This window comes from Bacidia gigantensis, assembly GCF_019456465.1.
Source record: "Bacidia gigantensis strain McMullin 20006 chromosome Unknown contig_249, whole genome shotgun sequence".
Lineage (NCBI taxonomy): Eukaryota > Fungi > Ascomycota > Lecanoromycetes > Lecanorales > Ramalinaceae > Bacidia > Bacidia gigantensis.
Genome location: NW_025408603.1, coordinates 1,085,070 through 1,112,948, shown reverse-complemented (window position 1 = coordinate 1,112,948; position 27,879 = coordinate 1,085,070). Strand labels below are relative to the sequence as shown.

General features: G+C 49.0%; 13 protein-coding genes across 13 annotated transcripts; 6 read left to right on the top strand and 7 right to left on the bottom strand.

Moving 5' to 3' along the window:
- Positions 1–645: 645 nt before the first annotated feature.
- On the top strand, positions 646–1,761 carry KY384_006547 (uncharacterized protein; the record flags this gene model as incomplete). The annotated part of the gene is made up of 1 exon (XM_044815041.1): positions 646–1,761. One exon carries the CDS (start codon positions 646–648, stop codon positions 1,759–1,761), a length of 1,116 nt encoding a protein of 371 aa, XP_044668141.1.
- Positions 1,762–2,223: 462 nt separating this feature from the next.
- On the bottom strand, positions 2,224–4,214 carry KY384_006546 (uncharacterized protein; the record flags this gene model as incomplete). Its single annotated transcript, XM_044815040.1, has 3 exons — positions 2,224–3,285; positions 3,899–4,077; positions 4,112–4,214. 3 exons carry the CDS (start codon positions 4,212–4,214, stop codon positions 2,224–2,226), a joined length of 1,344 nt encoding a protein of 447 aa, XP_044668140.1.
- Positions 4,215–4,605: 391 nt separating this feature from the next.
- Positions 4,606–5,169, bottom strand: KY384_006545 (uncharacterized protein; the record flags this gene model as incomplete). The annotated part of the gene is made up of 4 exons (XM_044815039.1): positions 4,606–4,798; positions 4,852–4,919; positions 4,977–5,111; positions 5,167–5,169. 4 exons carry the CDS (start codon positions 5,167–5,169, stop codon positions 4,606–4,608), a joined length of 399 nt encoding a protein of 132 aa, XP_044668139.1.
- Positions 5,170–5,450: 281 nt separating this feature from the next.
- KY384_006544 (uncharacterized protein) lies at positions 5,451–6,574 on the bottom strand (the record flags this gene model as incomplete). The annotated part of the gene is made up of 2 exons (XM_044815038.1): positions 5,451–6,383; positions 6,521–6,574. 2 exons carry the CDS (start codon positions 6,572–6,574, stop codon positions 5,451–5,453), a joined length of 987 nt encoding a protein of 328 aa, XP_044668138.1.
- A 295-nt stretch (positions 6,575–6,869) lies between these two features.
- Positions 6,870–7,870, top strand: KY384_006543 (uncharacterized protein; the record flags this gene model as incomplete). The annotated part of the gene is made up of 2 exons (XM_044815037.1): positions 6,870–6,884; positions 6,989–7,870. The coding sequence occupies 2 exons, from the start codon at positions 6,870–6,872 to the stop codon at positions 7,868–7,870; spliced, it is 897 nt and encodes a 298-aa protein (XP_044668137.1).
- Positions 7,871–8,062: 192 nt separating this feature from the next.
- On the bottom strand, positions 8,063–8,651 carry RPS18 (ribosomal 40S subunit protein S18B; the record flags this gene model as incomplete). The annotated part of the gene is made up of 3 exons (XM_044815036.1): positions 8,063–8,360; positions 8,413–8,578; positions 8,648–8,651. 3 exons carry the CDS (start codon positions 8,649–8,651, stop codon positions 8,063–8,065), a joined length of 468 nt encoding a protein of 155 aa, XP_044668136.1.
- Positions 8,652–8,970: 319 nt separating this feature from the next.
- KY384_006541 (uncharacterized protein) lies at positions 8,971–10,091 on the top strand (the record flags this gene model as incomplete). Its single annotated transcript, XM_044815035.1, has 3 exons — positions 8,971–9,241; positions 9,299–9,842; positions 9,896–10,091. 3 exons carry the CDS (start codon positions 8,971–8,973, stop codon positions 10,089–10,091), a joined length of 1,011 nt encoding a protein of 336 aa, XP_044668135.1.
- A 108-nt stretch (positions 10,092–10,199) lies between these two features.
- On the bottom strand, positions 10,200–10,988 carry KY384_006540 (uncharacterized protein; the record flags this gene model as incomplete). The annotated part of the gene is made up of 1 exon (XM_044815034.1): positions 10,200–10,988. The coding sequence occupies one exon, from the start codon at positions 10,986–10,988 to the stop codon at positions 10,200–10,202; it is 789 nt and encodes a 262-aa protein (XP_044668134.1).
- Positions 10,989–11,913: 925 nt separating this feature from the next.
- Positions 11,914–12,868, top strand: KY384_006539 (uncharacterized protein; the record flags this gene model as incomplete). Its single annotated transcript, XM_044815033.1, has 5 exons — positions 11,914–12,157; positions 12,205–12,328; positions 12,380–12,536; positions 12,604–12,716; positions 12,772–12,868. The coding sequence occupies 5 exons, from the start codon at positions 11,914–11,916 to the stop codon at positions 12,866–12,868; spliced, it is 735 nt and encodes a 244-aa protein (XP_044668133.1).
- Positions 12,869–13,066: 198 nt separating this feature from the next.
- Positions 13,067–14,298, bottom strand: KY384_006538 (uncharacterized protein; the record flags this gene model as incomplete). Its single annotated transcript, XM_044815032.1, has 3 exons — positions 13,067–13,330; positions 13,388–14,173; positions 14,248–14,298. 3 exons carry the CDS (start codon positions 14,296–14,298, stop codon positions 13,067–13,069), a joined length of 1,101 nt encoding a protein of 366 aa, XP_044668132.1.
- Positions 14,299–15,061: 763 nt separating this feature from the next.
- On the bottom strand, positions 15,062–20,363 carry KY384_006537 (uncharacterized protein; the record flags this gene model as incomplete). The annotated part of the gene is made up of 2 exons (XM_044815031.1): positions 15,062–15,121; positions 15,174–20,363. The coding sequence occupies 2 exons, from the start codon at positions 20,361–20,363 to the stop codon at positions 15,062–15,064; spliced, it is 5,250 nt and encodes a 1,749-aa protein (XP_044668131.1).
- A 2,786-nt stretch (positions 20,364–23,149) lies between these two features.
- Positions 23,150–24,521, top strand: KY384_006536 (uncharacterized protein; the record flags this gene model as incomplete). Its single annotated transcript, XM_044815030.1, has 3 exons — positions 23,150–23,323; positions 23,626–24,309; positions 24,369–24,521. 3 exons carry the CDS (start codon positions 23,150–23,152, stop codon positions 24,519–24,521), a joined length of 1,011 nt encoding a protein of 336 aa, XP_044668130.1.
- A 403-nt stretch (positions 24,522–24,924) lies between these two features.
- On the top strand, positions 24,925–27,777 carry KY384_006535 (uncharacterized protein; the record flags this gene model as incomplete). Its single annotated transcript, XM_044815029.1, has 3 exons — positions 24,925–25,208; positions 25,258–27,083; positions 27,170–27,777. The coding sequence occupies 3 exons, from the start codon at positions 24,925–24,927 to the stop codon at positions 27,775–27,777; spliced, it is 2,718 nt and encodes a 905-aa protein (XP_044668129.1).
- Positions 27,778–27,879: the final 102 nt, after the last annotated feature.

Sequence of the window (27,879 nt, the reverse complement as noted above, 5' to 3'; positions counted from 1 at the left end):
AGTCTTGGCCTATGCACACACGAAGGTAACTCTCACTCATATGAGTTGGAATGTTCGAGGTGCATTCATCACGGGGTGAAGTTGAGGTCCGCCGTGGGCTGATTTGATAGGGCTTGATTTCTTGCCAAGCCTTCCGTTGTCGCCGTTGCCCTCCCGAGCGTTTTGACGTGCAGCTGCCCTTAGCTCCAGCGGTTTCAGGGCCAGCCACAACGCTCCTGCATTGTTGGCGGCATGGCGTTCGTGTATGGCTTCAACCATTATTGATATTTCTGCAGAACATCGATCCTTTCGCTGTATTCACGCTCTTTCTTTTGCATAACTACTGATTACTCTAGCCCACCGCGTGGTTCTAGCTATCGGTTTATTCGGGGTTGCTGGACACCTTGGACGTGCTGGCCGCTGGCAGGCCTGGCTTACTAGCGATGACTGACGACCGTCTCTCAAATACGGCGATCGGGACATAACGATTTGGAATCCTTTGCAAGCAGTGCATTGACTCTATTCTGAGCCATGTCCTCCAAGTACCCCCAACAGTGCAATCAGTTCCGATCCTGGCTTCACCAAATATCTTTATATCGCTGCACAATCTGCCTCCTCGCCTTGACTTCACATACTTCAGCTGTTCACCACATGAAACGCGCTCCAATGGCCTACGTAGCACGGGCAGACGAATCGGAGAAACCACTCACGATCGAGAATCAATGTGCAGAGACAATTTACCCCGGCATAGTAACCCAATCAGGCCAGGAGCCTGAAATAGGAGGCTTCAAATTGGATTCTGGCGACTCTAGAAGCCTGACTGTTGGCGCAGACTGGCAAGGTCGAGTCTGGGGTCGAACCAATTGCAGTTTCAATGCTCAGGGGACGGGACCAGGTAATAACGGCGGAAACAATGGAGGCGGAAGAGCTTGTGGTACCGGAGACTGCGGCGGCATCGTCAACTGTAGGGCAACCGGTGAGACACCTGTTTCTCTAGCAGAGTTTACGCTCGCCTCCCCAAGTGGCCAGACCTTCTACGACATCTCCCTTGTTGACGGCTACAACATCCCAATCGCTATTGTCTCGCTCTACCCTCAATCTGGCAATAGCTCTCTTCAACAAATTCCTCCGAATCTCACGAATCCCATTTGCATTGGCACATCCTCCCTCCTCGGAGCCAAAGGCTCAACCGAAGGCTCCCACTCCGGAACTAACGACTCCTTCCCCATTCCCCTCGAGGAAAGCGTCAGCACTTCCGACGTCGCAAGCTGGTGTCCCTGGGACTTACAACTCAGCGCACCCACCAAACCAGGCGACGGCATCTACCCCTACCCTGACGACAAGATACAGCGACCGATCTTCGACCCCTGCTTTTCCGCCTGCGCGAAATACAACAAGCCCTCAGATTGCTGCACAGGCCATTACGATAACCCGAATGTGTGTAAAGCGTCAATTTATAGCAAGAATGCAAAGAAAGTGTGCCCGGACGCTTATAGCTTTGCTTTCGATGATCAGACTTCAACCTTCATCATCCCCTCTGGTGGCGGCTTTCAGGTAACGTTCTGCCCCCAAGGACGCTCGTCGAACATCATCTCTGTGTACAAGAAACAGTTGCTTCAGCTCACGGAGACGGGGCACGTTAGTAGCTCTAGCTTGTCAGACTTGGAAGGAGTTTCTGTGGTGAGGACGAATGGGGCGGCGAAGAGGGGTTTCCTTGACGAAATGACTTTTTTGATATGTACAGTGGGGACGATGGCGGCTTTGGGGTTTTTGATCTGGTAATTGGTTTGTTAGGTAGGATGATGGATGGAAATGGGCTGTCGGAGGGTGGTTCCCTACGATCATTACCTCTTTCTGTAACGTAAAAAGATACCCCTAGAAGCGACCGATGATGAACGATGAGATATGATCAATCTCCCCTATAAGACCATGAGAAACTCTCTAATTCTATTCTTTATGAATCTGCGGGCCAGCTAATAATTCCATTCAAAATCGCTTATTGCTTTTCAAAAATTTCTCACCAACTTTTTTCGTTCTGAATATCATTTCATCAGTCGTCAATGTTCTATTGTCCATTGGTCAAGTAGCATTCATGGAACTTGTATCATGGTTTTTTTGCTGTTATTTCATATGGCCGTGTCGTTCATGATCCGTGGCTGCGATCGTTGAGTAAATTTTTTAAGGCTCGCATTGGTACGAGTTCCTTTGACCTTCCTCACGATTCCCAATCAGTCAATCTGTAATTCAAGCAGTGATTAGCCCCACAGTCCTGACTTCCAGATCGTTGTCAGGTATGTTCGCGCACTCCCCTACAGCATGAAAGTCTGCAGTAAGTTCGGAGGCGTGCGGAACTCCCATGCTTATGGGACGCTCCCTCTCTTTAAGCTCGCTGCAAATTTTGGAATTTGCTCTAATGCTGTCGCCGTACCTTATGAATGCGAACGGGATGACACACATGCCAAGGCTGAAGAATGCAAGCAGGGAATTACCCCAGGCGATTCCCAGATGTTCATACATCGGCTTAGCGGCGATTGGCAATAATGCACCCAATATGGAGCGTGAGAAGCTAGCAGCTGCCATTCCACTTGCAGCATAGATCTCATACGCGTCAGTGATATAATTGAGCAGCGCCATCAGGATGAGCATGTAGCCGAATCCGAAGAAAATACCGGCTACCATAGGCACGCTCCAATGAATTTGGCGGTGAGCTGTCCAGCCAATCCAAAAGAGTGAGACCACGTATGCGGGACCACCGAGGCACGCAAGAGGCAGACGGCGGTATTCTTCTACTTGCGACCATGGCTTTGAGGCCCGCTGGGCCCGCAAGAAGATAGTGTCGTATTGAGTGAAGGCTACGAAAGCGAAGATGCCGCCAATAAACATGGGGACGTAAGCCAGCCCAGCTACCCCTGGGGTCATGCCGTATATGCCAGTGAATATCAATGGAAAGGCCTCGAATGTGGTGTAGAAGAGGGCATAGGCAAGAGCGGTGTAGAGGGAGCTGAAAAGCACGATGGCCTCAAACAAGAGCATATTGAGTGGCCGCCAGAGAGTTACGGTGAGCAGTTGTCTGACACCTTTATACTCCACTTCAAGAGCGGCATAGATACTGTGGTCGGAAGTGTCCTCGCGCAGACGTTTGGCGCGCCATTTCAGTATCACTGGACCATAAGTCTCTGGAAGAAAGGCCAATAACAGGAATGAAAGACCAGCTACTATCAAACCTGTCCAGAAAACCCACCGCCAAGAAAAAGGGGCAAGGAAGCCGGATATCAGGGGTCCAAGTTGAGGTCCAAGTGTGGCAGCCTTTCAATAGATCAGCTAAGAAGGCCATACATAGTGTAAGGGCTCCTACAGCAAGATAGAGTGCCAGAGCTCGACCTCGGGCAATAGGATCGTCAAACATATCAGCAAAAAGACCTGCGATCACTGATACCTAATACACTTTGAAGTCAGCATAGGCTTGAGGGGGTCAAGAATCCGCAAGTCAGGAGGCCAGAGTAGGAGAGAGATGCTGTCCAGAGATTTACTTACGGGACAAGAAGCAAAGACTCCGGACATTAATCGAAACACCAGTAAAGCAGCCCATGAGGGCGCCAGTGCGCATGCCATCGTAAATATAGTGAATGCGAAAAAGCTTGAAAGCAAAATGATCCTCCTGCCGTAGGTCTCGCTCAGTGGCCCAAAGATGATAGGCCCAAGAACCAAACCAACAAGGAAGAGGGAGATGAGAAGAACCATCCGGTGGCTATTACTAACACCCAAGTCTTGAGCAATAAAATCGACAGCATTACTCGGTAATGAGGTGCCCAACGTGCTGTTGGTAACCACTAGGATTCCCACAGCTACTACGTAAGATTTCTTCCGCTGCCCAATTGTCACTTCATGAGTGCCAATATAAGATTTAAGATATTCTTACTTTGGGCCAATTGCGTGGGTCGTCCGGATCATTGAATGTAAAGGACAAAATCTTTTGTCCCTGGCTATCTACCACTGTCGGAGCGCCAGTGTCAAATACTGCCTGTCTCACCCTTCTAGATATCACGGACGCTTTAGACTTCGTCTTCCGCAGAGACAAAATTCCTGCTTCCTCGATTACTAATTGGTGCTAGAAGCAAAGCACTTGACATACCATCAATCTCCTTGGGCAGTACATCAGCAGTTGATGATGAGCTACTTGTAGATTGTGGCGTCTGATCGGTGAGCGATGTAGAAGTGGGGCTGGACTCGGCCATGCTCACTCCATAAGTGGCCTTGCAAAGACGGTGAAAGAGAGCTGAGCACGATCAGACAAGAAAATTGTCATATGAAGGAGACGGTCATGACGCATGTTGGGCTCCGACAGCGGAAAGTGAATTTGCAGGGTCGTGCCGAGCAGTGGCAGACCAGTATCCCATGATGGCGCCAAGATATTGGACTTTCGATGGTTGAGATATTGTCAAAGTGTCAGGTGTTGATCGTTGTGTTGTCAATTTCAAGCAGTCTCCACGTTGCATACATGAGCTTGTACGGGGCACATATCTCATATGCCGGCGCAGTGGTGCTCCTGCGAATCCCTATTTTCCACAGGGATAATTCGATCTCCATGAAGGGTGTGTCGACTGATTTGGCGGCATCTATCCGCCTTCACGTCTCTAGATTGATACTCTTCCCGAACCTTGCGTAAAGCTGCACCTTCAGTTGATCCATATCTTCGCGTATTGTGCTCATACGATCTTCGATGCCCGATACGGCTTTGTCAATTCTCTCTGTCGAGCCGGCCAAGAGTTCCTGGACTTCTGACACCGGCAAGCGTATGAAGGTATCGCCTATCTTGTAGCTGTTCTGCATCAATATGTGTTGGGTAAGGCGGAATCCATCTGGATCGCATACGGCACTTTCTCGTCTTCATCCGCTAGCTCAAGCTCGCTCGATAGTTCTTCAAGATCCTCCTTGTCTTTCTACATATCGTTGCAGGATTAGCGAGAGCTGCTGGCCGAAAAGAAGCCGGCCCATACACTTCTTGTTTTTAAGTCCTCCTCTAAAGCCTGCTCTTTTTGATGCAATCGACTAAACTTGTTGATCTTATCTTGATCCTCCCGGCGGACCTCGAGGTCACTGTCGCCGACGGATATTTCCTCATCCTTTGAAAGCTAAAAAAACAATCAGGTTCACAAATCCAAGAAGGAGCTGTCCATTTGTTCGTACCATTCGACGTTGAAGAGCGGCCATATAGATCAGAGTAGTCTGATACCTCAACTTGAGCTTGTTGCAAAATTACTGCAATAGGTTGTGAGGTTGTGTGGTAGGTTGGTCTAATTCTAGGCTTGCTAAGGTAGTTCTAGTGCCCGAGGCGCCTCGCCCCCTCGTCCACTTCCTAATTGCACGCTCGCAGATGAAGATTAATTAATCCAAGTACTTTCCTTGGGCCAGAAAAGTTCTACGCGGTTCTGACCACAAGCAAAGAGGCCTTGCGATGGAGTTCATGGTGTCTAGAGCTTTGCTCTCCGAGTCTTCTCATCCATGAGGTCCGCATCCAGCATTCTTTCCAATTCCTTGACTGCTCTCCATGTCTTTCCTAATTGCACATTGATTGTTCTCATACCAACCTCTTTGGCGACTTTCAAATTTTCTCCAATGTCATCAAGAAAGACTACGTCTCCAGCTCCAATACCTTGGCCGCCTCTCTCCTTATCTTTCTCATTCAGCTTCTGCAATGCAAACTCGTAAATGTCTTTGGACGGCTTCCGCATTCCTATCTCTGATGATGATATGTAAATATCGAAAACCGATTCAGGGTTAAAAGGATAAGCTTGGTCAGGTTTACTCCAAGCATGCTCCGGTGGGTATTTGACGGTATTTGACAAAGCGCCAAGGATTGGTCGCGACTTCTGCTTTGCAAGGCGCTCGAGGGCAGGAAAGACATAGGGATCCCGTTGTCGAGATGCAGACATCACACTCCAGAAGAGTGTCTCGCCATCTATCCGTGGTGTCTTTGAAGCTGTGCTTTGACTATTTGATGATTGGGGAGAATCACGTCCGCCGGTCGCACCGGCCCCTTTCTCATTCTGGCCTTGGACTACTTCCTCCGACTCTAGACTTACAGGATCTCCGATGGTTGTGTCCTCAGCAAGCTTGGACAGAGACGGTCGCTTCCTTTCAAGATCTTCGTCGGAAGCTAAAGTGCCTTGAGCTCCTCGATCATCATGAGTCGGCTCTGAGTCCGCTGCCTCAGCCTTGAGACTCACATGGTCTCCTAGCTGCGAAGGGTTAGCTTTTTCCTTCAGACTCTTCGCGTCGCTTTGATGGAACTGCTGCCAAGCATTTTCGCTGCAGAGATCCTTCGTAAAATCTTGGAAGAAATCGTTGCCAACTGTCAACTCCCCCTTTCCAGACGCTGCCATGCCCCATTTGGTGAGTGATACCTGATAGCAGAATTAATGAAGCCGGCTTGAATTTTATTCTTTCTTTCAAAATCAAGTATGGCTTGGAACGGAGAAGACAACTTTCAGCCAGTCAACATCTCGTCTGTCGGACGGATTGACATTAGGCTGTGACCTACGATCACCCCTCCAATATCAAACAAAACAGCCCTGGGCGCCTTTTGCGTCGACATGCTTATATATGTAAGTCGCCCCTCAACACACTTTCACAATCGAACTTCGAGGAGGACGTTGCTAAGATGAAGGAAAAGGTTGGAAAGTGCAATTCAGTGTCCAAGATCCCACATATGTCCCTCGTCGTCATGAAGTTTCCATTTCCATCGGGTCTGGTCCAATTCCAAACTTCAATATAGCCGAGGCTCCGCTTATCGATAAAGAATTCATAGACGCTAATAAAATTGAATTCATACATGGGATCGCGAAAAGTTGTGTAGTCGAGGATTATTCTCTAAGTCCGCCATCTTCATCATGCCTATCAACCAAGTAAGTCAGATTTAACAGAATGCCCGGAAAATAGCCAACCAAATCGCTATAGCCGTCCAACCAAATCCGCCTAACAAATGTTTCCCTCGTCCGCCTAAAGAAAGGAAAAAAAGCGCTTCGAAATCGCTTGTTACAAGAATAAAGTCCTCGAATACCGATCTGGCGCCGAGACTGATCTAGACAATGTCCTCCAAATCCCAAATGTTTTCCTCTCTGTCTCGAAGGGCGAGACTGCACCGACCTCTGACCTAGACAAAGCGTTCGGTAAAGGAAAGAGCCGAGATGACATCATTCAGGAAATATTGAAGAAGGGAGAGATGCAGGTCGGCGAGAAAGAACGGGGCGCGCAAAAAGATAGACTTGAGAGGGAAGTTATAGATATTTTATCAGGCAAGGTAGTGGACCCAAGGAGTAAGAGGGTTTATACTGCCGGGATGATTGAAAAGGCATTAGAGCAATTAAGTACTCAGGGTGCACACCAGAGGGAGGAGGAGGCACATGGAAAGGGTGGTGGGGGGAGTGGTACTGCTACGCCGAGTGGTGCTGGCGCGGAGGGAGAGGAGGCGAAGCCGAGGAAGAAGGATATGCCTATTTGGACGGGAGTAGTCACAACAAAAAGTGCGAAGAGTCAAGCGCTGGAAGCTATAAAGGCTTTGGTTGCATGGCAGCCGATACCAATCATGAGGGCAAGAATGAGGTTGAGAGTGGTATGTCCGACGAGTTTATTAAAGCAGGGTGTCAAGGTACAGAAAAAAGAAGATAAGGAGGTTGGAGAGGAGGAGGTACCAAAACCAGCCACCGTGAAGGATCGGATATTGAGTTATGTGGAACAAGTTGAGATGCAGGATACGGCTGGGCAGGAGTGGGAAGTGTCGGGTTTCGTGGAGCCAGGTGCTTACAAGCAATTGGTCGAATTTGTCAGTAATGAGACCAAGGGGAGAGGAAGGGTGGAGGTGTTGGACATGGCCGTGACGCATGAGGATTAGTGAAGGGTTGTAGTGTGATTCCGTCAAGCACTTTAGCGATCCATGACCTCCTTAATTCCAGGGATTGATAACGTCTCATTTGGTGCGCGAGACCATACGAGCCAGCTTTCTCTTGTTAAACTTGATGAATTGAATGTGATGCTTCAACTTAGCAGATGCCACCTTGTGTCCTTGACCATGTCATACTTAGCTCTAACCCTTCTTCTTCGACACACCAACAGTCCGTCCTCTCCTGCCAGTCGTCTTTGAATGTTGTCCACGGACTCTTAAACCCCAATAATGTCTCAGACCTCTATGTGCACGAATCTTCTTCAACCGTTCCAAATCCTCACGAAGCTTGCTCTCCATTCCATTAGCCAAGACCTGACTGTCCTTGCCATCCACAATATCGCGCTGTCGGTTGAGGAACCATGTTGGTATCTTGTACTGTGTTGGATTTTGTATGATGGTGACAATACGCTCGAGCTCTTCGGAGGTAATATCACCAGCCCTTTGGATCTATTTAGCTTCGTACGGCGCTTAATGTATCCGAAGAGGCAAACCGTTTGCTCAAGTCAACGTCGGCCTTCTTGCACACCAGGTTGGAGTAGCGACGACCCACACCCTTGATTTTGGTGAGGGCGTACATGATCTTCTGCTTGCCGTCGACGTTGGTATTGAGGAGACGAAGGATGAACTGAAAGTTCGACTTCTCTCCCGAGACGAGTGCTGTGCGGTTGATTAGCTATAATGTTCGACACAACCTAATATGTGCGAGACTGTTCTTAGGGTACATACACATGATGGGCGATGCGCTACCGTGAGAACGTCGATAGATGAAGATGTTCTTCCTCACACCCAGTAGATGGACGTGTGGACCACTAGCGCCTAACCTTAGCGAGCTACTCAGCCCTATGCCATTTCCAGGCTGCCAAGAACGACATTGGAGCCAAATTTGATGACCATCTTTCAGGAGCTGATTGAAATTTGTATTCTTCCTTCTGCAGTGATTTTCGTGATTGGAATACTCTGGACTACAAAGTTGTTGCCCAAAGCTTCTAGACTTTCTTGCTAGAGTAGCACCCAATGCCCTGAACCCTCCGCCATCTCCGGCCTCCAGTATGCGATCGTTCCACCATCCCTCGTCCACCATCCCAACTCTGCTACTCCTCTTGCCATGCCTTACGACCGCGATCTCTATAGACTGCAAGAATATTCTTGTGGACAAATTCAAATATGATTTCTCGCCGCTAGACGGTCCCCATTCGGTCTCTACAGTGAAGGAGAATGGCCCGAGGATAAGGAACACCACATTCACCATCAATCCTTGTCGCCGATTACAAAAAACTAAAGGTGTCCCTAAAGAAGAAGACTGCCAGAATGGTTCACACGGTGAATGGCTTGCACATGTATTCTACAAGGACATTAGAATCTAATTTGATGTGATAGTATGCGCTATCACGCGACTCACAAACAAGATCGAAGAGATAGAAGACAAGATAGAGGATACTGTCTCAATTGCAGGAGAGTTCAGCACTTCGACGGGAGGATCTCTGGATCCGAAATGGACGCGCCTCAAAACCTCGTCATCCACGGCTGATAGAGAAAAGGATGGTCTGCGGTTAGAAATGCACGGTGGAAAGGACGACGATGGGAAGAAGCAGAAAGCAATCGTTGAGTTCATCTGTAGAGCTGACTCGGGTAATGATGACCGACGACGGCATTCCACGATTTCCACCACTAAGGATGAAGACGATGATGAAGATGATAAGGATGGAGATGAAAAAGACGACGACAAGGGCGGAGATAAAAGCGGAGAGATAGCAGACGATGAAAATGGTGGCAAACTGAAATACGTTAGCTGGGAAGATGAGGGCAAGTATAAGGTGCTCAGACTAGAGTGGAACACGAAGTACGCATGTGAGGACGCGAAGACTGGAAGCAGTAACTCTACTTCTAGCCACTGGGGCTTCTTTACATGGTTCATCATTGTGTGAGTCTCGCTACATCTAAGATACCAGATCTTCACTAAATACTTCGCGACAGTGTGTTCTTAGGGATTGCGGCGTACCTCATCTTTGGTTCATGGCTTAATTACAACCGGTACTCAGCTCGAGGATGGGACCTTCTACCACACTCAGACACGATTCGCGATATTCCATATCTCTTCAAAGACTTGATCCGAAGAATTATGGACACATTCCAAGGGACGCACACACGACATGGTTACAGCGCTGTTTAAAGGGGTTTTAATATCTACATCACGGTAGTTAGGGACACATATCCGGGAAAGGGTTCTGGGATGCTCTGCGTCTCCAAGATCGTTCACTTCGTTCAGATCATTACTTCGCTACCCTTCCACGTCTTCTCCCTCGACGGTATCAACACCCTCCCGAACGCACCTCTCAACAGCATCCTTGATTTTCTCCTCACCCTCTAATAGATCCAACCAACAACTCCTTCCCACTCTGTCCAACAGCTCAGCAGCGACCCTAGCGACGTCACTCCTGCTAATCTTCCCTCTCGCATTCGTCTTCCCTAGGCTTACTAGCCCCTCCTCCTCTTCATCCCCAAGACTCCCCGGCCTCAAACAAATCGCCGCAAATCCGTTCCCTCTCTTCCGCCCTGCAGCGGTCAAGACCCTATCTGCTGCTAACTTTGCAGGATAATAGTTTCTCAGTGCCCCATTATTCCCATCCTGGGATGCCTTCCACTCCTCCTCGCTCCACCAAGGCGCCTTCTTCGCTCTCGAGCCCACATAGCTGACCAGCAAGAATTTACTCACTCCACTCCCCTCCTCTGCAGCGGCCTTAATAAACGCTATGGCCGCGACCTGGTCCACAGCTTTCGTCCGTTCGGGCCCACCTTTACCTCCTGCACCCGCACTCCATACGACATAATCTGGTTTGGTGGAAGCAATGATGGACTTGGCTTCTGCGTGGGAATCTTCAACGCTGAAGACAAGGACGTCGAGGTTTTGTACGTGTGAAGAGGGAGCCAGAGCAGTGATGGTAGGTTCTTGCGCTCGATCGCGGATTACACTTGTGAGATGCCAATTTCGAGAAAGGATCAAAGGGGTGAGAAGTTGAGAAACTTTGCCGTGACCTCCGAGGAGGAGGACGCGTGGTTGGGATGACATATTGCACCACAGAGACCAGAGAAAGGGAAGGTTAAGTCGAGGCTAGCACAAACGAAAGTACGTATCGTGAATGGAAAGAATTTCGACAGTGAAATTAGATGCGAAGCCCTGAGAAAGCAGGTGAGAATCCATTCATTTGTGATTTCTCATTAATAAGCCCCGCATGAGGTGGGCTTCCCCAAACCATTTCATAAGCTGACGCGATGTCTTGGCGTGGTCTTGACTGCCCCTGAGCTGCTCTGATCGCCTTGCAAGATCAAGGTACTTGCTGGACTGCTCCTGTGGCTCTTTTCCACACCAGTGAATAGTGTGCTCTAAAAGCCATTCAATTCTCTAGTTTCTGCTGAGGTGACCATTCTGTCGGGTCCTTAAATTATCATGATCGAAATCCCAGGTTTTTCTAAATCATGACCCAGTGTGGGACTAGCTCTTCGGAGTCCTATTACCTTGTTTAGGTAGTTAGATAGAGCATATCTATGTTTCGGGAACATGTCTTAGAAGTCAGCATTGTGTGATTACTCTCAAGACATCTTAAAACAGTAAAAAGAACTCGGAAAAGACAGTCATGGGAGGACACTGAACAAAAAGTGTAAAACATGTAGGGAAAACACGCAAACGGTTCAGATGAAATTGTGTTCGCTGTCCATCTCATGAATTCAGGGATTCTATGTCGTGGATGTTGGAACGGGACTGATGACCCCTGTAAGGCTTGACAACTAGAAAACTGCAACTGCAACTCAGAATATGAGATTCGAAAGGCAGGAGCGATCTGCCATCTCATTGTTCAAAGTAGAGGGAGTTGTCCACAGCATTTTGGACCGCAATACTCCCAACAGGTTCGGTATTTATCTTCATTAGACATCATATCATACCATTACCATAATCAAAAACAATACGAGACTCAAGCTCTCGAGCAACACCAGCAATGGATCCAACTGCGCAACCAAGCGAGGAACCAAGCGAGGAACCAAGCGAGGAACGAGTCGAGCAATTAATGGATGATTTTATGAAGGATCTGATCCAACATCCAATCAAGGATCCAATCGAGGAATCAATCGAGTACCCCTCGGAGGATCCAATCGAATATCGCTTTAAGGATCCAATGAAGAATCCAATGAAGAATCCATCCAAAGTTCGCGCTGGCCACAAAGCCACCATCAACAGCCCAAGTATCTCGGCATTTGGCTTGCGTTTGAATCTCGCTGACCGTTATCAGGAGCGTCAGCTGAAGCTAAAGAGAAAGCTCAAGCTGTACTTGACAGCATGGGCGCTGTCGGAGATGGCCAAGCCGAGCTGGAGGCAAGGAAGAATCCTCGCCGTGTCCATAGCGCCTTGGAAGCGTATTTCATTCCTTTTTTTGATCCAGTAACACTGCTAATATGGTGACCTAGGGCATTAACAGACGAGACTAGATCCGAATCGGCCAGGCAGGCGACTAAAAAAATTCTGGACGAGAAATTTGGCGGCGGTGAACTAGGACCTTTTGTCCCGAAAGAAACTCAACTTGCCATCGCAGGCTTGAAGAGGCAATTTTCCCTGAAACGTGCCGTTTCCATGCAAATTGACAGCCTGATCTAGTGCCCTCAACGAACCTGACATATCCAAAGAGGAAAAGCAAGAACTTGAGCAGAAATTGAAGCATGAATATGGTGTGGCTGCTGAGTGCGCCAAAGAGCACGACAACAAAAAGGAAAAGGATCCTACGCGTGTTGCTGCAGGTATCAGGGCGTATGTACTTACCCACCAAATTGATCTCTTGATGACTCGCTAATGGCGCTCATAGTGCTTTACTCAGGCCTGAAGTCTCCCTCGAAAGCAAGGTGGAACTTACGACGCAGCTTGAGACGCTTAAGAGGGAGTACCCTGAGCTTGATCTCTGAGCTGTCTACATGGGCAGAGTGATGATGCTCTATTGGGGTGTCACGGGGATGGAGAGAATGATTGAACGTGAAAGAAACTATGCTCACCTTGACTTGCATGATAGGAATAAGAGCCGGCCTGGTCTGAAGATATATTTGACAAACTGATCAAATCGTCCTCTTCTTTCCTAAAAATGCAGCCTTCCTTTGCTGGTGTCTTTAATGCTTTGCCTGTTTAATTCGCCTCTGCTCTTCCTCGTCCACAACGACTATACCTTTGCCTGCCATCTTCCCGGCGTGAACAAAGTCAACCAGCTTGGGCACTTCCTCCAATCCAAAGAAAAAATTCGTCTGAACCTTGACATTGTGATCCGCAACGGTCTGAAGCATCCGTTCTGCTTCTTGCTTTGTAGATATTAAACTGCCTTTGATTCTAATGTCCCTAAATATCAGTTCTGGATACGGTATTTTCACCTCCGTCGGCTACACTACTTGTTAATACATCTTGTCACCATCAGTTCAAAGAAGACATTCACATACCTGGGCCAATTGTATCACAGTTCCATGCACCCTCGTCATAGCACAAGACAGCGCAGCAGCCTCGTCAGCACCACTAACATTAATCGCCACCTCTACTCCCTCCCCACCCGTAACCCCTTTCACAGCCTCCACAACCTCTTTCGTCCCCTTCCTTGCATCAACAACGACATCAGCGCCACACTCTCTCGCCAACTCCAGCGCCAGATCTTTCGCATCAATCCCCACAACCTTTAACCCCAACGCCTTCGCAAACTGCACCCCCAAATGCCCCAGCCCCCCTCCAGCACCAACTATGCCAAGCCACTGTCCTTCCTTCAGGTCCGCCCGCAACACACCTCTCCACACAGTACACCCCGCACACGCCAACGGGGCCGCCGTATCAAAGCCCACCGCGTCAGGAAGAACACAAGCCTCCCTCGCATCCGCAATCGCATATTCTGCAAACCCGCCATCTGTAGTAACGCCAAAATAATCACCATTGGTACAATACTGCTTGTATTCCTCCGAGCCTTGGCACTCGGCACAACTTCCACAACGGTGGAACGGCACGCCTACCATGACGCGGGAACCGACAGGGAAATCGGTGGCGGAGGAACCAGTGGCGAGAACTGTACCCGCAGCTTCATGGGAGGCGGTGATTTGAGGGTGTTTGGCAATTTCGCCCTCGATGACCATGCTGTCGGTGTGGCAGTAGGATGCCACGCCGACTTTTAAGAGGAGGTCATTAGGGCCCAGATTGCTGGGGCTAGGGGTGGGGATTTGACGGAGAGAGTAGGGTTGGTGAAACTATGGGGTGGAAGTGTCAATAGGGATTCTTGGAATTCGTTACCGCAGAATGAAAGGTCCCCAATGGGACGTACTTCTTCTACGCGCACTGCGAGCATGGTGTCTGGGAGCTGGGGAGGCACCATTGTTGTGGTGTTCATTGAGGTCTTTGAGCAAGTGAACTGACCTCCTAGCCTTTGCTTCTAGACTGATGTCCTGGACGGTCGAGCCACCGAGCGGTATGACGAAGGGCCATCTTCAAAGCTGACGTAGGCAAAGACCGTGCCGCTAAAGCCGAGTGCATGTCAGATGTAGCACAAGTTTCTATCGGGTGAAGGGCAGAATCGCGGGACTTTGGGACTGAACTTATTGTGCAAGTCTTTGCCTGGGCTACGAGTTGACGTTAGGAGCTTACGCTAGGCGACATTTGAGGAATGTCCTCGCGTCAGCCTTGCCTTTCCTTAGTGTTCGCCTTGACATCCTCAAACAAGGCATTTCAATCAAGTATCGTCACCTCAGAATGAACCCTGCGCCATCCAGCAACGGAACGGTATATCTTGATTGGCGTCATTTAGTGAAGGTGTATGTCAGTACAAAAGATCAGAAACTTGTCACAAAGGCAATATTGAGGTCGGCTTGGTGCTGCCTGAAAATGCTCTTGTAGCTTCTGTCCTCTATATGCGAATCCGAACTAACCTGGCTGATTCCCAACGTACATGATCGTGCCAATAAGACCGTGGCTGGAGCAAATAAGCACCTTTGAATACAGAGCAAGCCTCCAAAGTATGACCAATGAACCCCTCATTACACAATCGCAGAAACCAAATCCGAAGATATACATGGAAGAATCGCACCTTTGCTGCATATATAGCAAGAATGTCCACCGAATCTAGTGTAAGCAATCGCGACTTAATACCGTAGCTTTCCTACAAGTGAGAACGTATATGCGGTTTCGGCCTCGCTTCTCATCTATATGCTTTGTTAGCAGATGTCTCAAAAGTTCGTGCCCTAGGCTTCATACCTGTACCATGTACACCTTCGCTCTGCCGCCAGCGACACCACCCACAGCGCCAGCAACTCCGATTTCTCCATTTGGACCGATGACGTCCTCCCATACGCTGACTGCGATTCCTGTTCGTGCCACACGTTCGAAGCAACTCTCTCCGAGTTGTGCATCCAACAGTGTTTCGCCTTTCGTCTTGCCTGTAACAAGGATTCTCTTTTGGTGGACTCCATTCAGTGGCCGGCCATCTGGCCCAACGCCTGGCTTCTCTGGTTGGAGAATAGTAAGCCGTGCAGATCCCATATCTCTCCACTTTGAAGCAGTTTCTCGAATGTACAAACGAATTTTGGCGTCCTTCAAACCCAAAGATCCATCGCGATTTGCGACCATTCCTGGGGTGATTGGTGTCGCAGCACCACTGCCACTTGAATTATCGGAATTAGAAAAGACACTGCCCGCTCCACTACCTGCCCCGTTTCGAGATGTTATGGTGCTGAGAGCTATATTGAACATACCGCCCCCATTGCCCCTGCCGAACCGTCGAAGAGCCGAGAACGCAGTGCCCATCGTCCCAACACTGCTTTCACTCGGGGCAACGCTCGAAGTCCGCTTGGTGCTTGCTCGGTAGCTGGAAGATCGTCCGAATCCGCCAAACCAACTACTACGGGACTTACCGGCTTGACTGGTGGGTCCCCTGCCTAATGGTCCAGGGAAAGACGAGCCAGGCCCGAAAGGACCGCGAGCGTTCTGAAGTGCGATGTATGTTGGGTTGTGAATACGTGAATGATTGATGAGAGCGTACAGAGCTTCGCACTCTTCTGGACTTCGAGACCGAAACATTATGTTGTTGCCAGATGTAAGTTTACAATTAGAGACTGGGGGAGATCGAATGGAAATGTCGATTGCAGTACCACGCCGAAGCGGCACCAAGGGTGTCAGCTCGAGTGCGACAAGAGGTCGCTCACCCTGAACATCATCATTTTGACTGGTGACAGTTGAGGCATTATCAGTGAGTCTTTCAACATCGGCCTTTTGAGCTGAAGCTGACTGCGGTCTACTGTCAGAATGAGATGCAGACATTTCGAAGGCCTCGATTAAGCCCGGCGTAATGACGATGCTGCATTCATCTGGATGTAAGCTTTCCCACGAACCTTGATCAGACCAAGAGAAGATTGATGCGATGGTCTTCTCAGCCGTTTGCCTTTGCGTGGGCACGGTTTTATATGGAGCTTGGGATGCCGAGTCAGACGGCTTGAGAGTACCCTCTGGTGTGGGGACCTTGGCAACAAGAGAGGGTTTCATCATAGTATTCCGGAATGGGCCCAAGGGCATAAGAGGGGTCGGAACATCATGCTTTTCGATATCTTCCTCATCCGATGATTCCGTCATTGAAGCCGACTCATGATGTTCAATTATTGAAGCGTCCGAATCTGAGGGTGTATCTGAAGCTGTTGAAGGCTCGTATTCATGCTTGAGTGGAGAAGAAGAACGTCTAGCTCGTGGCTCGCTTCGCTCTGCCTGCGATAGATTGGCTGGATCCGGCCGAGCGTTGCCTTGCGATTCAGGTCCAGAAACAGACGGTGACGGTGTGATAATTTGAGATTTTTGCTTAAGCCTAAGTGGTCCCTTTCTCAGCACTTGTGTGGGCAAAGAATCATTACTGTGACGCAGAGTTTCAGTCAAGTGAACTTCTTGTGTCAATCCATCGGCTGGACGTTCCCTCCGAATCTTCGGATTGAGGAGTGAATCCGCGGAAGACGATATGGGAGCACGCTTCAAAGATGCATCCGGTGTCTTCGCATTCATTACTTCCGGCTCCACCACTTCGTCATTTTCATTTTGGATACTTGTCTGAGCTGAGAGAGGTACAAGCTCATTTTCATTGCCGATGTCAAGATCGGTAGATGTAGGGGAAGAGCAATATGAATCATCTTCATGGCGGGAGGTTCTGGATCTTGGACTTCTGGGGGAACCATCAAGGTGCTTCGAGGTCCTTTTAGCTTTCGTTCTCCTCAAGCCTGACATAGCACTGGTACCACTCAGGCCGAGTGCTTCTTTAAATGTCCTTGGACTACGTGATGCTGGCGTCGATGGTGCCGGCGGAGACTGGTGGCTTTGACTTGGTAGAGATGACAAACCTGTCGCGGATGGTGTTGTTACTCTACCATAAGCAACATTGCTTCCTGCGTGCCGATATTCCGCTACAGGCACTTGAGAATTAAAATGGCTTGACCATCGCTTAGACGATTCGGTAGGTCTTTCACCGATCGGTATCTCGACTTCTGCCGGGCTTGGAGTCCTGCTTTTCTCTAGGTTGCGGGCTGGTTTGGGCACAAGGTGGCCAGCAGAAGACTTGTACTTCTCCTCTCCTTCTGTGAAGCTTGAGGCTCTTGCAATCGGCGCTGGCAATGGTTCTGAGCCCAACATTTGAATCCATTCGAAGTTAGTCGCCTCGTTCTCACTACAAAGTCTGAACACTTCCTGCCATTGAGAACCATCGCTGCTCTGACCCCGGATTATGACCGTCAGTTCACCATTCTGCTCTCCGCTACACGCTGAGATCTGCTCAAGCGGCACAGGAGGAAACAAAAGCCACCTTCCGGACTCGTCGACTTCACAGATTAACACATCACCGGCCTCGTCTGCTTCCGAGATTTCATCACGAAGCAGTAGCTCTACGCGACAGTCGATGCGCTGGCCACTGGAGTGCTGCAGAGTAAGGTCGAAATTATCGCGAGCTCGAACGCGAAGGCCTCTCTTGTTGATCACTTTAGATACAGGTGCAAGTGTGCGAAGGTCTCTTGACCGAGTAGCATCGATATTAGCTGCAGCTTCGTCTTCAAGTCTCGCTCTCTCCTCATCCACACGTTGTCGAGCAGCATCAACAAGCTCTTGATATTTGGCAGCCAGGCCAGCGGCTTCCGAAGAAGGGCAGGTAATATTGATTCCCTTCAAGGTTTTTGCAAGATACTTCAGACGAACGAGCGGTCTCTTCAACAGAAAAGCAACGTCTACTTTTTCACCATCACCATCGATCACGTTGCCATTTTCATCTCTAGGAAGACCCTCATTTAGCCCTTCTTGGTTACTGCTTTCTGGTGATGATGCCGAGGCCGTTGCAAGATTGACGACAACATCCTGAAAGCCGAGGCGCCAGGCTCGAAGATACTCATTGTAGACTCTTTGTGCACCACGTGCCCAAGCAAGCAAAGATCTAGGGTCTTTCTGAGGTATCTTCCTGTGGATAGTTCTCAGACGCTCTAAGGCGATGCCCATGTCAATAATCGGTCGTATAAAATCAGGATTTCCCTGGGCGTTTGCTGACACTTGAAAGAGGCCTGCAGCGACCGCTGAATCAGACTTAGAAAGAACGCAGTTGATTAGCACGGGAATGACTCCGTCGACAAGCGTCTGCAACTCGCGCACATATTTGCTCTCGTCCATCATCAACTCTTGCATCAGCTCATCAACATTTGTTGCTTCTAGATCAGTCCTGTTCGTCCTGAGGCTTCGAGCAGACTTGATACCTCCGTTGCCTGCAACTGGCATCGAGAGGACCGAAATCAGGTCGGAGTGCTTGGTAAGTCGGCTATTTGAACGATTTGGCAGATTTGCATTCGCCACTTCCTTCCAGAGGGCATCGTTACACTCTCGAGCGCCGTTGATTGCTTCTTTGGTAGAAATTGGTAGCGGATGAGTGATAATCTCTGACGTTGTTTGGAGGGTATCTACCGAAGCAATGGTTGAGAGTCGATGTTGACCTGTCGATGGAAACTGCCTCTTGATATTGAGGGGAGGTGGTTTAAACGATGGTTTTTTGTCCAGGTCATCTGCTGAGGGCGCGTCAGAATTTGATTTCGAAGTCCTGTCTTCCATTCCAGCAAGCGGGCTCGATTTCTGAGATCTTCTACGATTATGGATGGGTGATGATACACTCTTGCGGGCTACTCTTCTCCTTAGTGGCTCGATGGATGCCTCTGGTGAACCCAGCCGAGCGTGGTCAAGATTCGATATACGAATGGGGTCGGAGCTAGGAACATCTGGCGGTAGGTCAACGGGTCGATCAGGCCCGCTCTCCGGGATCAAATCGAATTCCCTCTTCCTGACCGGCCCGCGTAGACCAGTCCCCTGCGTAGTCAAATTGGTGCTTAATGTCTCCCAGATGTTGTTGGGATCATCAGCGGTCGACCCCAGCGAATTTGGTATTTTATTCTTCCGTGATGGTCTCAAGGGCGCAACGGCTTCAACAGGTGCCTCAGCGTCGATGAACGGGTCTGAGGTGCTGTCTAACCAAGCCTCGATACTAGGAACTCGTGGTGAGACAATGGGTTCCGGTGTATGTTTAGCAAACATCTTCCTAGAATCGCTGAAAACTTGGCTCAGGAGATTTCCTTTCTCTGAGCGTAGACTTCCCCGCCGAACACTTCTAGCTGGCAAAGTCACATGGTCTACTTCTTTCACTGAGTGTGGGCTAAATCGCCGATGTTCACACATTTGCTTTGTAGCTGATGAGCCAGCATGTGAATGCTTGTCTGTATTTGCCGACGTCCTTCGCAAGCTTTTTCGATCTGGCGTTCTCGCAGTATCATTTGCCGGGCTGTCAGGCACGCTTGTTCCGCAGAGAGATGCACTATGTTGCTTGCATTCAATCTCGGAGTGGCGTCTTGAGCCAGGAGGTGTCACGTAGGATCTATTTGCATCCTCATCGTTAAGTCTTGGGGAAGTCGAGTGTATGTGAAGTTCCAAGACGTCGCCCTCATTCGAGGGATTGCCATCTGTTACAGGAGCCAACGATTTCCTTTCGCTTTTACTCCACTTACTCCACGTTGATGCTTCATCCCCTACGAGCTTGGACGAAAGTTCACCTTTTGGCGGACTCCTCGTCTTGCGCCAATGACCGTCGCTCACGACCCGTTTGGTTGGCGCACTACGGATCTTGATTTCCCTTTCATGTGTGCCCCGATCTCTCGTTTTATGTCTTGAATTCGCTCTTGGTGTCTCATATGCAAGTTGAGAATCCTTTTGGGGAATCGGTGTGGTCGGGTTGGGTTGCTTGTCAGCAATAAGGGTCTCTGCAGGCTTCTTCTCCTTTCCGCTGTCGTTTGAACTAATCTCCTCCACTTCGACAACTCCGCCACCCTGTGCCTGCCATTGCTGTATTCTGTTTTGTACGGAAGCTGACTCGGCAGAACGAAAGGACCCTACCATCGCAGAGCACTTGAAGAGATGCGATGAGCTGCTCCTGCGGACGCTGAAATGAGGCTAAAGGTCATATCAGATCGAGAGCTGGGAACCCTTGGATTGTGAGTGACATCATTGACGACTGTGAGGGAGGAGTAGAAGATGTCCTGGTGTGCGAAGCGGTTCAGTGATCCCTTCGTCGCTTTGTTTACAGCACGGCGAAGACGCTGCGGTAGCTACAACGTATCCTATTCTCCATTAATTTCCGAACAATGGACGATGGATATGTGTTGTCGCAATGCACGTAGTCTTTCCAGAGCCGGGGCGTGCACTAGGGTAAGGGATGATTGGGAGTGCGGTCTGAGTGAGGCTCGTGTTGTCGAGCAACAGAGCGAGCAGAGCCCTGACGCCACACCCGCTACTAGCGTTCCCGCCAGTGAATCAAAAATCATTTTCAAAGCACAGCATTTCATGAGCGATTGCTTACGCATCACTTACAGTGCTCAGCTTCAAATTTGTACGGAGAAAGATGTTCATTCTTCTATTCATCATCTTTGCTTAAGGTGACCGTTGCTATTAGTGCGCTTAGATTCTCTTGCCAGCGCTATGAAGGCTGTCCTACTTTGGGACAGGCTGCTGTACAGAAGCACTGGAGTACTCCCATTAGTTTTAATTTTCACTTGTTGTATGAATAGGGCAAGTCAGCTTACAGCCAGGAATGATAATCCAGATGATATTCATAAAAAAGTAATAGAGCCAGAAGTAATATGCCTCTGGTCTGCAGTAGATTAGACCTTTATGATATTTGTCAAACATGCTGGTGGCGTAGTAGAGCACGTCGCCGTAGATTTGCCCCAGGGATACCACCGCTTGCAGTGGATGCCGTAACGGGTGGTCCGTGGTAATGCAATAAACCATCATGTATGATAACGGGCCCCAGCAGATCTATAGCGTTGGGCGCTTCAGTAAGCCATCAAATCCACGAGGACCTGATGTAGGTAATCATACGGCAGTAATAGTCTCCATACACAATACAAAAGGATCAGAAGTCATGTATCTTGAATCAGACAATGAGTATTCCTTCCAAAGCTGGCCAAAAACATCTTGCTTGGTAGGCATCGTTGCATGATTAAAAGCAAAATAACCTGAGATCACCGTCGATTAGAAGCAAGCATGATGGCTTAGAATTAGCCCTACCTTCGAAAAAGAAGTGGATGGTCCCAGCTATGATTATGTGATGATTAGAATGCATTTGTCTGTACGGTGCAACATCAGATGCCTACTGAGAACAAACCAGAGCACTATGTACTCATCCACCCCACTTATGCTTCGATTATACCGCCGCAGCAAAACAAGTGTACCTCCCAGGGCAAGCACACACCCCGAAGCGAAGGCCATCAGTAACCCAATTGTTGACCATTCATTTGCCAGATATCCGACGATGTTTGCCTCGATTGGGTAGAAAGGGTGGGAAGGTTGCACAATTCCAGCCATCCTAAGTTCTTGTCTACAATACAAGCAGACCTACTGGATGTATTCCTTCAGCTCCCTTGAATGTGTTGTAATATTGCTTGGACACTCCGAGTTTGTAGGTGAAAACCCGGATCTAAAATTTCATTTCCGGAGAATGGCGTGATTTGCCGGAGTCAGGGGCTTCGCCTGCTCGCAGCTAAACTTGCTCTGTCTCATCGACGAGTACGCAACTAAAGTAGCCCCAGTGTCTTCTGCAGGGCATCGGACGTTCCCAGGTCAAGTGTACAATGGACTTTTGATAAAAAGCGCGTAAAGAGGGCAGAGACTGACAGAACAGCTTTGAATTGACGACCACAATACATTCGCTTTGAACTCTTATGTGACTCTATCATTGCGCTCTCGATCCCTCGTTTTGCCTCCTTTCATTACGTTTTCTCAACAAGAATGTCACCGACGGAGTGGCATTGTCGTTGCTTGCAAGCAAGACATACCCATTTCTCGACTTATGAGACAGTACTCAGTCGCGCTCCGTTGTGGCGATGGTCTTGTCCGGAGGAAGCTGGCGCATATGCCAAGGATCTTGTGCAGATGAGGCGGCCCTTGGTGTGGTTTACTGTGATATAGCGCTGATAAACATGAAGCAGGAAGAGCCACAGCAGTGAACTATCTCAGACGACCTCCAACAGCGATCGCGATGCGAAGGGAATTAGGATCAACGCCGACATCAGATTTCCACGGACGAACCCAAAACATCGGTGTGACAAGGACCGAGATCTGTGATATGCTGTTGAACCACCTCGGAAGGTGATGGCATGGGAGACGGTGCGCGACCATTATGCAGGGCCTCGCGTGAACGGTGCAGTTTATGGGCCAAACGGCCCGTCAATCCGTCATGCCCCCCTCGGCTTGAATTGTCTTTCGTCACCGAGCAACTGAACAGGCTTATTTAGCTCCGCAATCGTCAACTTTATTAGGTGCGGATTTAATGGGAAAATCTGCCAGGAACACTCACGCACGTCATCTAAGACCAAGTGAGCTTCTTCGATATAATTATTTTTATATCGAACAAGACGGACAGAAGCAGGACTGTCGAGAACACCGTACATTCTCGTATTTGCTGTCCGACAAATTTCAATTTTGATCTGGGCGCGCCTGCATCCTCCGTTTTCTCCAACTAACCTGTGTTGAGCAGGAGAGCGTCGAGTTCTGGTCCGTCTCAAAATGTCTTCCAAACCAATCTTTGTGGCCACTCACCCACGAGCTTGCTCGACGGCTTTCGAAAGGGTAATGCGGCTCGGTCAGCCTCAGAGCAGCCTTGTTAAATTTGATACTAGGTCTTCATGACCCGCCCGGATCTTACGTGCATTCATGAACCTTTTGGCGACGCCTTCTACTATGGTCCAGAGCGCCTCAGCTCTCGCTTCGAGAACGACGAGAGAGCTAGGATCGACAGTGGTTTCAGCGAATCGACTTACCAAACTGTGATCGATAGGATCCACAGCGAAGAGTCTGAGGTTAGTTCCCTTTCCCTCCCTTTTGCCTGACTTGTTGTCTCTGGAACTTCTCTCTGCGTCAATCCCAGCCTCGGGGTAGACTCCATGATATTGCAATGGTCTGAGTCCTTTTCATACGGTCCTTTGTGGCAGTGAAAGGGCGATTCCTTCCTGCATAAGGTACTCGAGAAGAAATAATCTCTCTGTCTTGGTCTTTACCGCTCTTCAGGCGGCCTTCTAGTCGGCCGATCCCTAGTACAGTCACTCAGACGCGTCAAATTGCGAATTGTGAATCAGTCGAGTATATACTCATACGTCATCAGGGAGTACGACTTTTCATCAAGGATATCATCCACTATCTGTTTCCACCTGATGGTGCCACTGCAGATATAGCGCCCACGCTGGCCACCAAAAGACGCGGGGTGGGTACCTCAGAGCCTCATCTTAACGGAGCTTTGTCCAATAAGGACAAAGTCTTCACCGCCACTGAAAAAGGAAATCCAACCGTTCTACCTACAGAATTGCTGGACAAATTCCATTTCACTTTCCTCATTCGCCATCCTAGGAGCAGCATACCGTCTTACTATCGCTGCACTATTCCTCCGTTGGATGAAGTTACTGGCTTCCGAAATTTCATGCCATCAGAAGCAGGGATTGAGGAGCTGCGTCGGGCATTCGACTATTTGCGTTCAGTGGGCCAGATTGGACCGGCAACTGTGAATGACAAGATCAACAAGACCGAAAGTGATCACCGTGAAAACGGATATATTGCAGGTAGCGCTCGGTCAACTAGCGTGGAGATTTGCGTCGTCGATGCTGATGATCTCCTCGATGACCCGGCCGGCATTGTGAAAACGTACTGCAAGAGCGTCGGTCTCAAATTCGATCCGAACATGCTCAACTGGGACACAGCAGAAAAGCAGGAATTAGCTCGGGCCAAGTTTGAAAAGTGGAAGGGGTTTCACGAAGATGCAATTGAAAGTTGTGGTCTGAAACCAAGAACTCACGTAAGCATATTAGCCTACATGCACTCTAAAGCATTCAACCCATGCCTAATGAGATCTAGGGGCGCAAAGAAAAGTCCGAAGCTGAAGAAGATGCTGAGTGGGCGGAAAGATTTGGCCCAGATGGTGCAAAGGTCATTCGCGATACGGTCAATGCAAATATCAAGGATTATGAGTACTTGAAGCGATTTGCTCTGAAGCCAAGCTCTGTGTGAATGCTGTATTCGTCAGCGATACTCCTAAACCAGCACATTGTGGTCTTATCGAGACTCATGAGTGTCCGGCTGAAATGACCAAGCAATGAAAGATCGACGATGAGGAGGTAGAGGTGCATTGTGCGCTTATCGATAGACTGAGAATATGGATTGTGAACGGAAAGTTGTGTAAGTCTGGTGAACGGACATTTTACATAAAATTATCCCCCAGGTCTCTGAAAGCGGAGCAGTTGCCTATCAGTAATTGCTGCTGTCTTTAGTAGTAGTGATAAGATAGTGAGCCAAAACCCGTGACGGCGTGTTTTCGTTCCCCCGCAGATGCCCGGCGCGATATGCTCTTAATTGTGCACCAGTGCTCCAGAGGGGTCCTGCTTGGATGTACCACTTGAACTTTGTCGGAACCATGTTCGCCAAATTTCGACCACCTCTATTAAAAAATATCAATGGACATTTGCCAGAAGAAGAGCCGTGCGACAAACCTACTGGCCCAACGCCGAAACGACGAAAAATCAATAACGACCATGAACCCCAAAGCGTTAGCCTTAAAAACCCCCGGCAAGACTTCAAGACTTTGCCTACGACCGCCCTACCCCGAGAGCCGCTCGTCGAAGACCAAAATCGAAGTAACACCATCAAAGTCGCGGGCCACCCAAACAGTGAAAGCGAGAGCTATTATAATGTCTTGTGGTAAGCAGCCTCGTCCACACAGCTTGTAGATAGCCTGATCAATCGACAGGCGTAAGCCCACAGCGAAGAAGCACAGGACATGGAATGGAGACGGCATTCTTCAAGTTAAAGACGGGTGGGCATATTTTACAGATGACACAGGACGAGAGATGGGGAAAACAGTGTGCGATCGACCATTGTTGCCAGGATCGTCGCTGTCCATTGCAGGCAAAGATGTTGAAATTGACTCAATTCTCCCAAAGAAAGAATATCTTGCAGGACGATCATGTCGTAGCAAGGTCAATGCTGTGCCTCCGCCAAAGAAGACCGGACCGCCAAAACAAAAATCTTTGCTAGAAAACAGGAAAGGGCAGAGTAGCCACGAGGAGACTGCTACGTCATCTTCTAAAGAAGCCTCGCATGTCAGCATAAGAGTGCAGGATTCATTCCGTGCTCCGCTGCTCAAGAATACAGTATTGCCAAAGCAAAAGAGTCAAAAGCCCACACCTCGTCATGATATCACGGCTGAGGGGGCTCTGGTCATGAAGGCTGCAGAAGCGGCCCTCATCGGACGAGAGTTAGTAGACGTCGTTGTCGACCCTCTACTGAGTCAAAAGCTTCGTGAACATCAACGTGAGGGGGTCAAATTTCTTTATGAATGTGTCATGGGTTTGCGTGATCCGAGCTTCCACGGGGCAATCTTAGGCGATGAAATGGGGCTTGGAAAGACGCTGCAAACCATTACGCTTCTATGGACGTTGATGAAGCAGAATCCGGTAAACAGTGCCTCTCCAGTGATCAAGAAGGCATTGATAGTATGCCCAGTCACGCTAGTCAACAATTGGCGCAAAGAATTTCGTAAATGGCTGGGCTTGGACCGCATTGGTGTCTATTTCTTCGATGATAGCAAGAAGCGAATCACGGATTTTACAAGAGGACGCGCCTATCAGATCATGATCGTTGGATATGAGAAGCTCAGAGCAGTCATTGACGACCTCAAAAACGGTTGCGAAATAGACATCGTAATTGCAGATGAAGGGCACAGACTGAAGACCGCCAAAAACAAGAGTGCCCAAGCTATCAAGTCACTGGAGACTCCAAGAAAGATCATACTCTCAGGGACACCGATACAGAATGACTTAAGTGAATTCTTCATGATGTTTGACCTCATAAACCCCGGACTGTTAGGCACCTTCAAGAACTTCACACGGCAGTACGAAGTGCCAATCGTCAAAAGCCGACAGCCTGGAGCTTCATCTGAGGATATTGAAAAAGGTGAGGCACGAAGCGAGGCACTAGTAAATGAGACTAGCCCCTTCATTCTTCGCCGAACAGCTGATATTTTGTCAAAATATCTGCCCGTGAAGACTGAGTATGTCCTTATGTGCCGCCCAACGGCAGCACAGGCTTCAGTATATCAGCACGTCCTTGCTTGTCCGGCTTTCCAATCAGCTCTAGGGAGTTCGGAGGCAGCACTTCAGCTGATCACCATATTGAAAAAGGTTTGTAATAGTCCATGGCTTCTTAATGGTCAGCGTTCTGAGGACACGACCTCGCGTAAAAGCACTACGACGTCAGCGCTTCTGGACAGTGTCCCCTCGAGGCTTATTCAAACCAATCAGGGTAGCACCAAACTTCGAGCTCTCGATAGGTTACTTTTCACATTGAAGACTAACACGAACGAGAAAGTTGTTCTGGTATCAAATTACACGGCCACACTCCAAATTCTTGAATCCCTCCTTACTACACTTGGCTACCCATACAGCCGTCTAGATGGGTCCACGCCTTCAAACAAACGCCAGGGACTTGTAGATGACTTCAATCGATCTGATCCGTCATTGTGCTTTGCATTTCTTCTCTCCGCAAAAGCCGGCGGGCTCGGTCTAAATTTGATCGGTGCGTCAAGACTGATACTCTTCGACGTCGACTGGAACCCTGCGACTGATCTTCAGGCGATGGCACGTATCCATAGAGACGGACAGAAGCGATCTTGCGTCATCTATCGCTTTTTAATGGCGGGGGGATTGATGAAAAGATATGGCAGAGGCAGGTTACGAAGCTCGGTCTTGCCAGTAACATTATGGATCAAAAGAACGAGTCCGCTAGCTTTTCCAAAGAGGAGCTGAAAGACCTCTTCAGACTGGACACGGGGCTGTCTTGCCAGACACATGATCTGCTATGTTGTAAATGTGATGGACGCGGCGTACCTGAGCTTCCGACTGCAGAAGAGACAGACCTCATGGACGATAACAGAGGCACAGACAACATCGAAGAAGACGATGTTGACGAAGACTTGCCTGATTGGCATAATCTGCCTACATTAGTGCCGGCCAACAAATTGAACATAGAGGAACAAGAGCGGGAAATCGACGAGAGAAGAAAAGCCACCAAGAAATTCGGCAGAGCGGGAGCCATGGTAGATTCGCTGATGTCCTACTCACATATCGATACATCCAGATTCTCAAGTGAAGACAATCAGGACATGGAGGCATTAATTAGTGACGAAGTCTTGCTTAGAGTACTCAAGGACGAAGACAATACCATCCCATTCGTCTTCGCGAAGACCTCAAGCACTAAAAAGGACGCCTAGGGAAAGGGAAATATGGCATGAATATGGCTTAATGGGTTACGCAGTTTCGCTTTGCACAGCGTGGCGCTCTGAACACCTAGAATTGATACCTTAGATTCGATA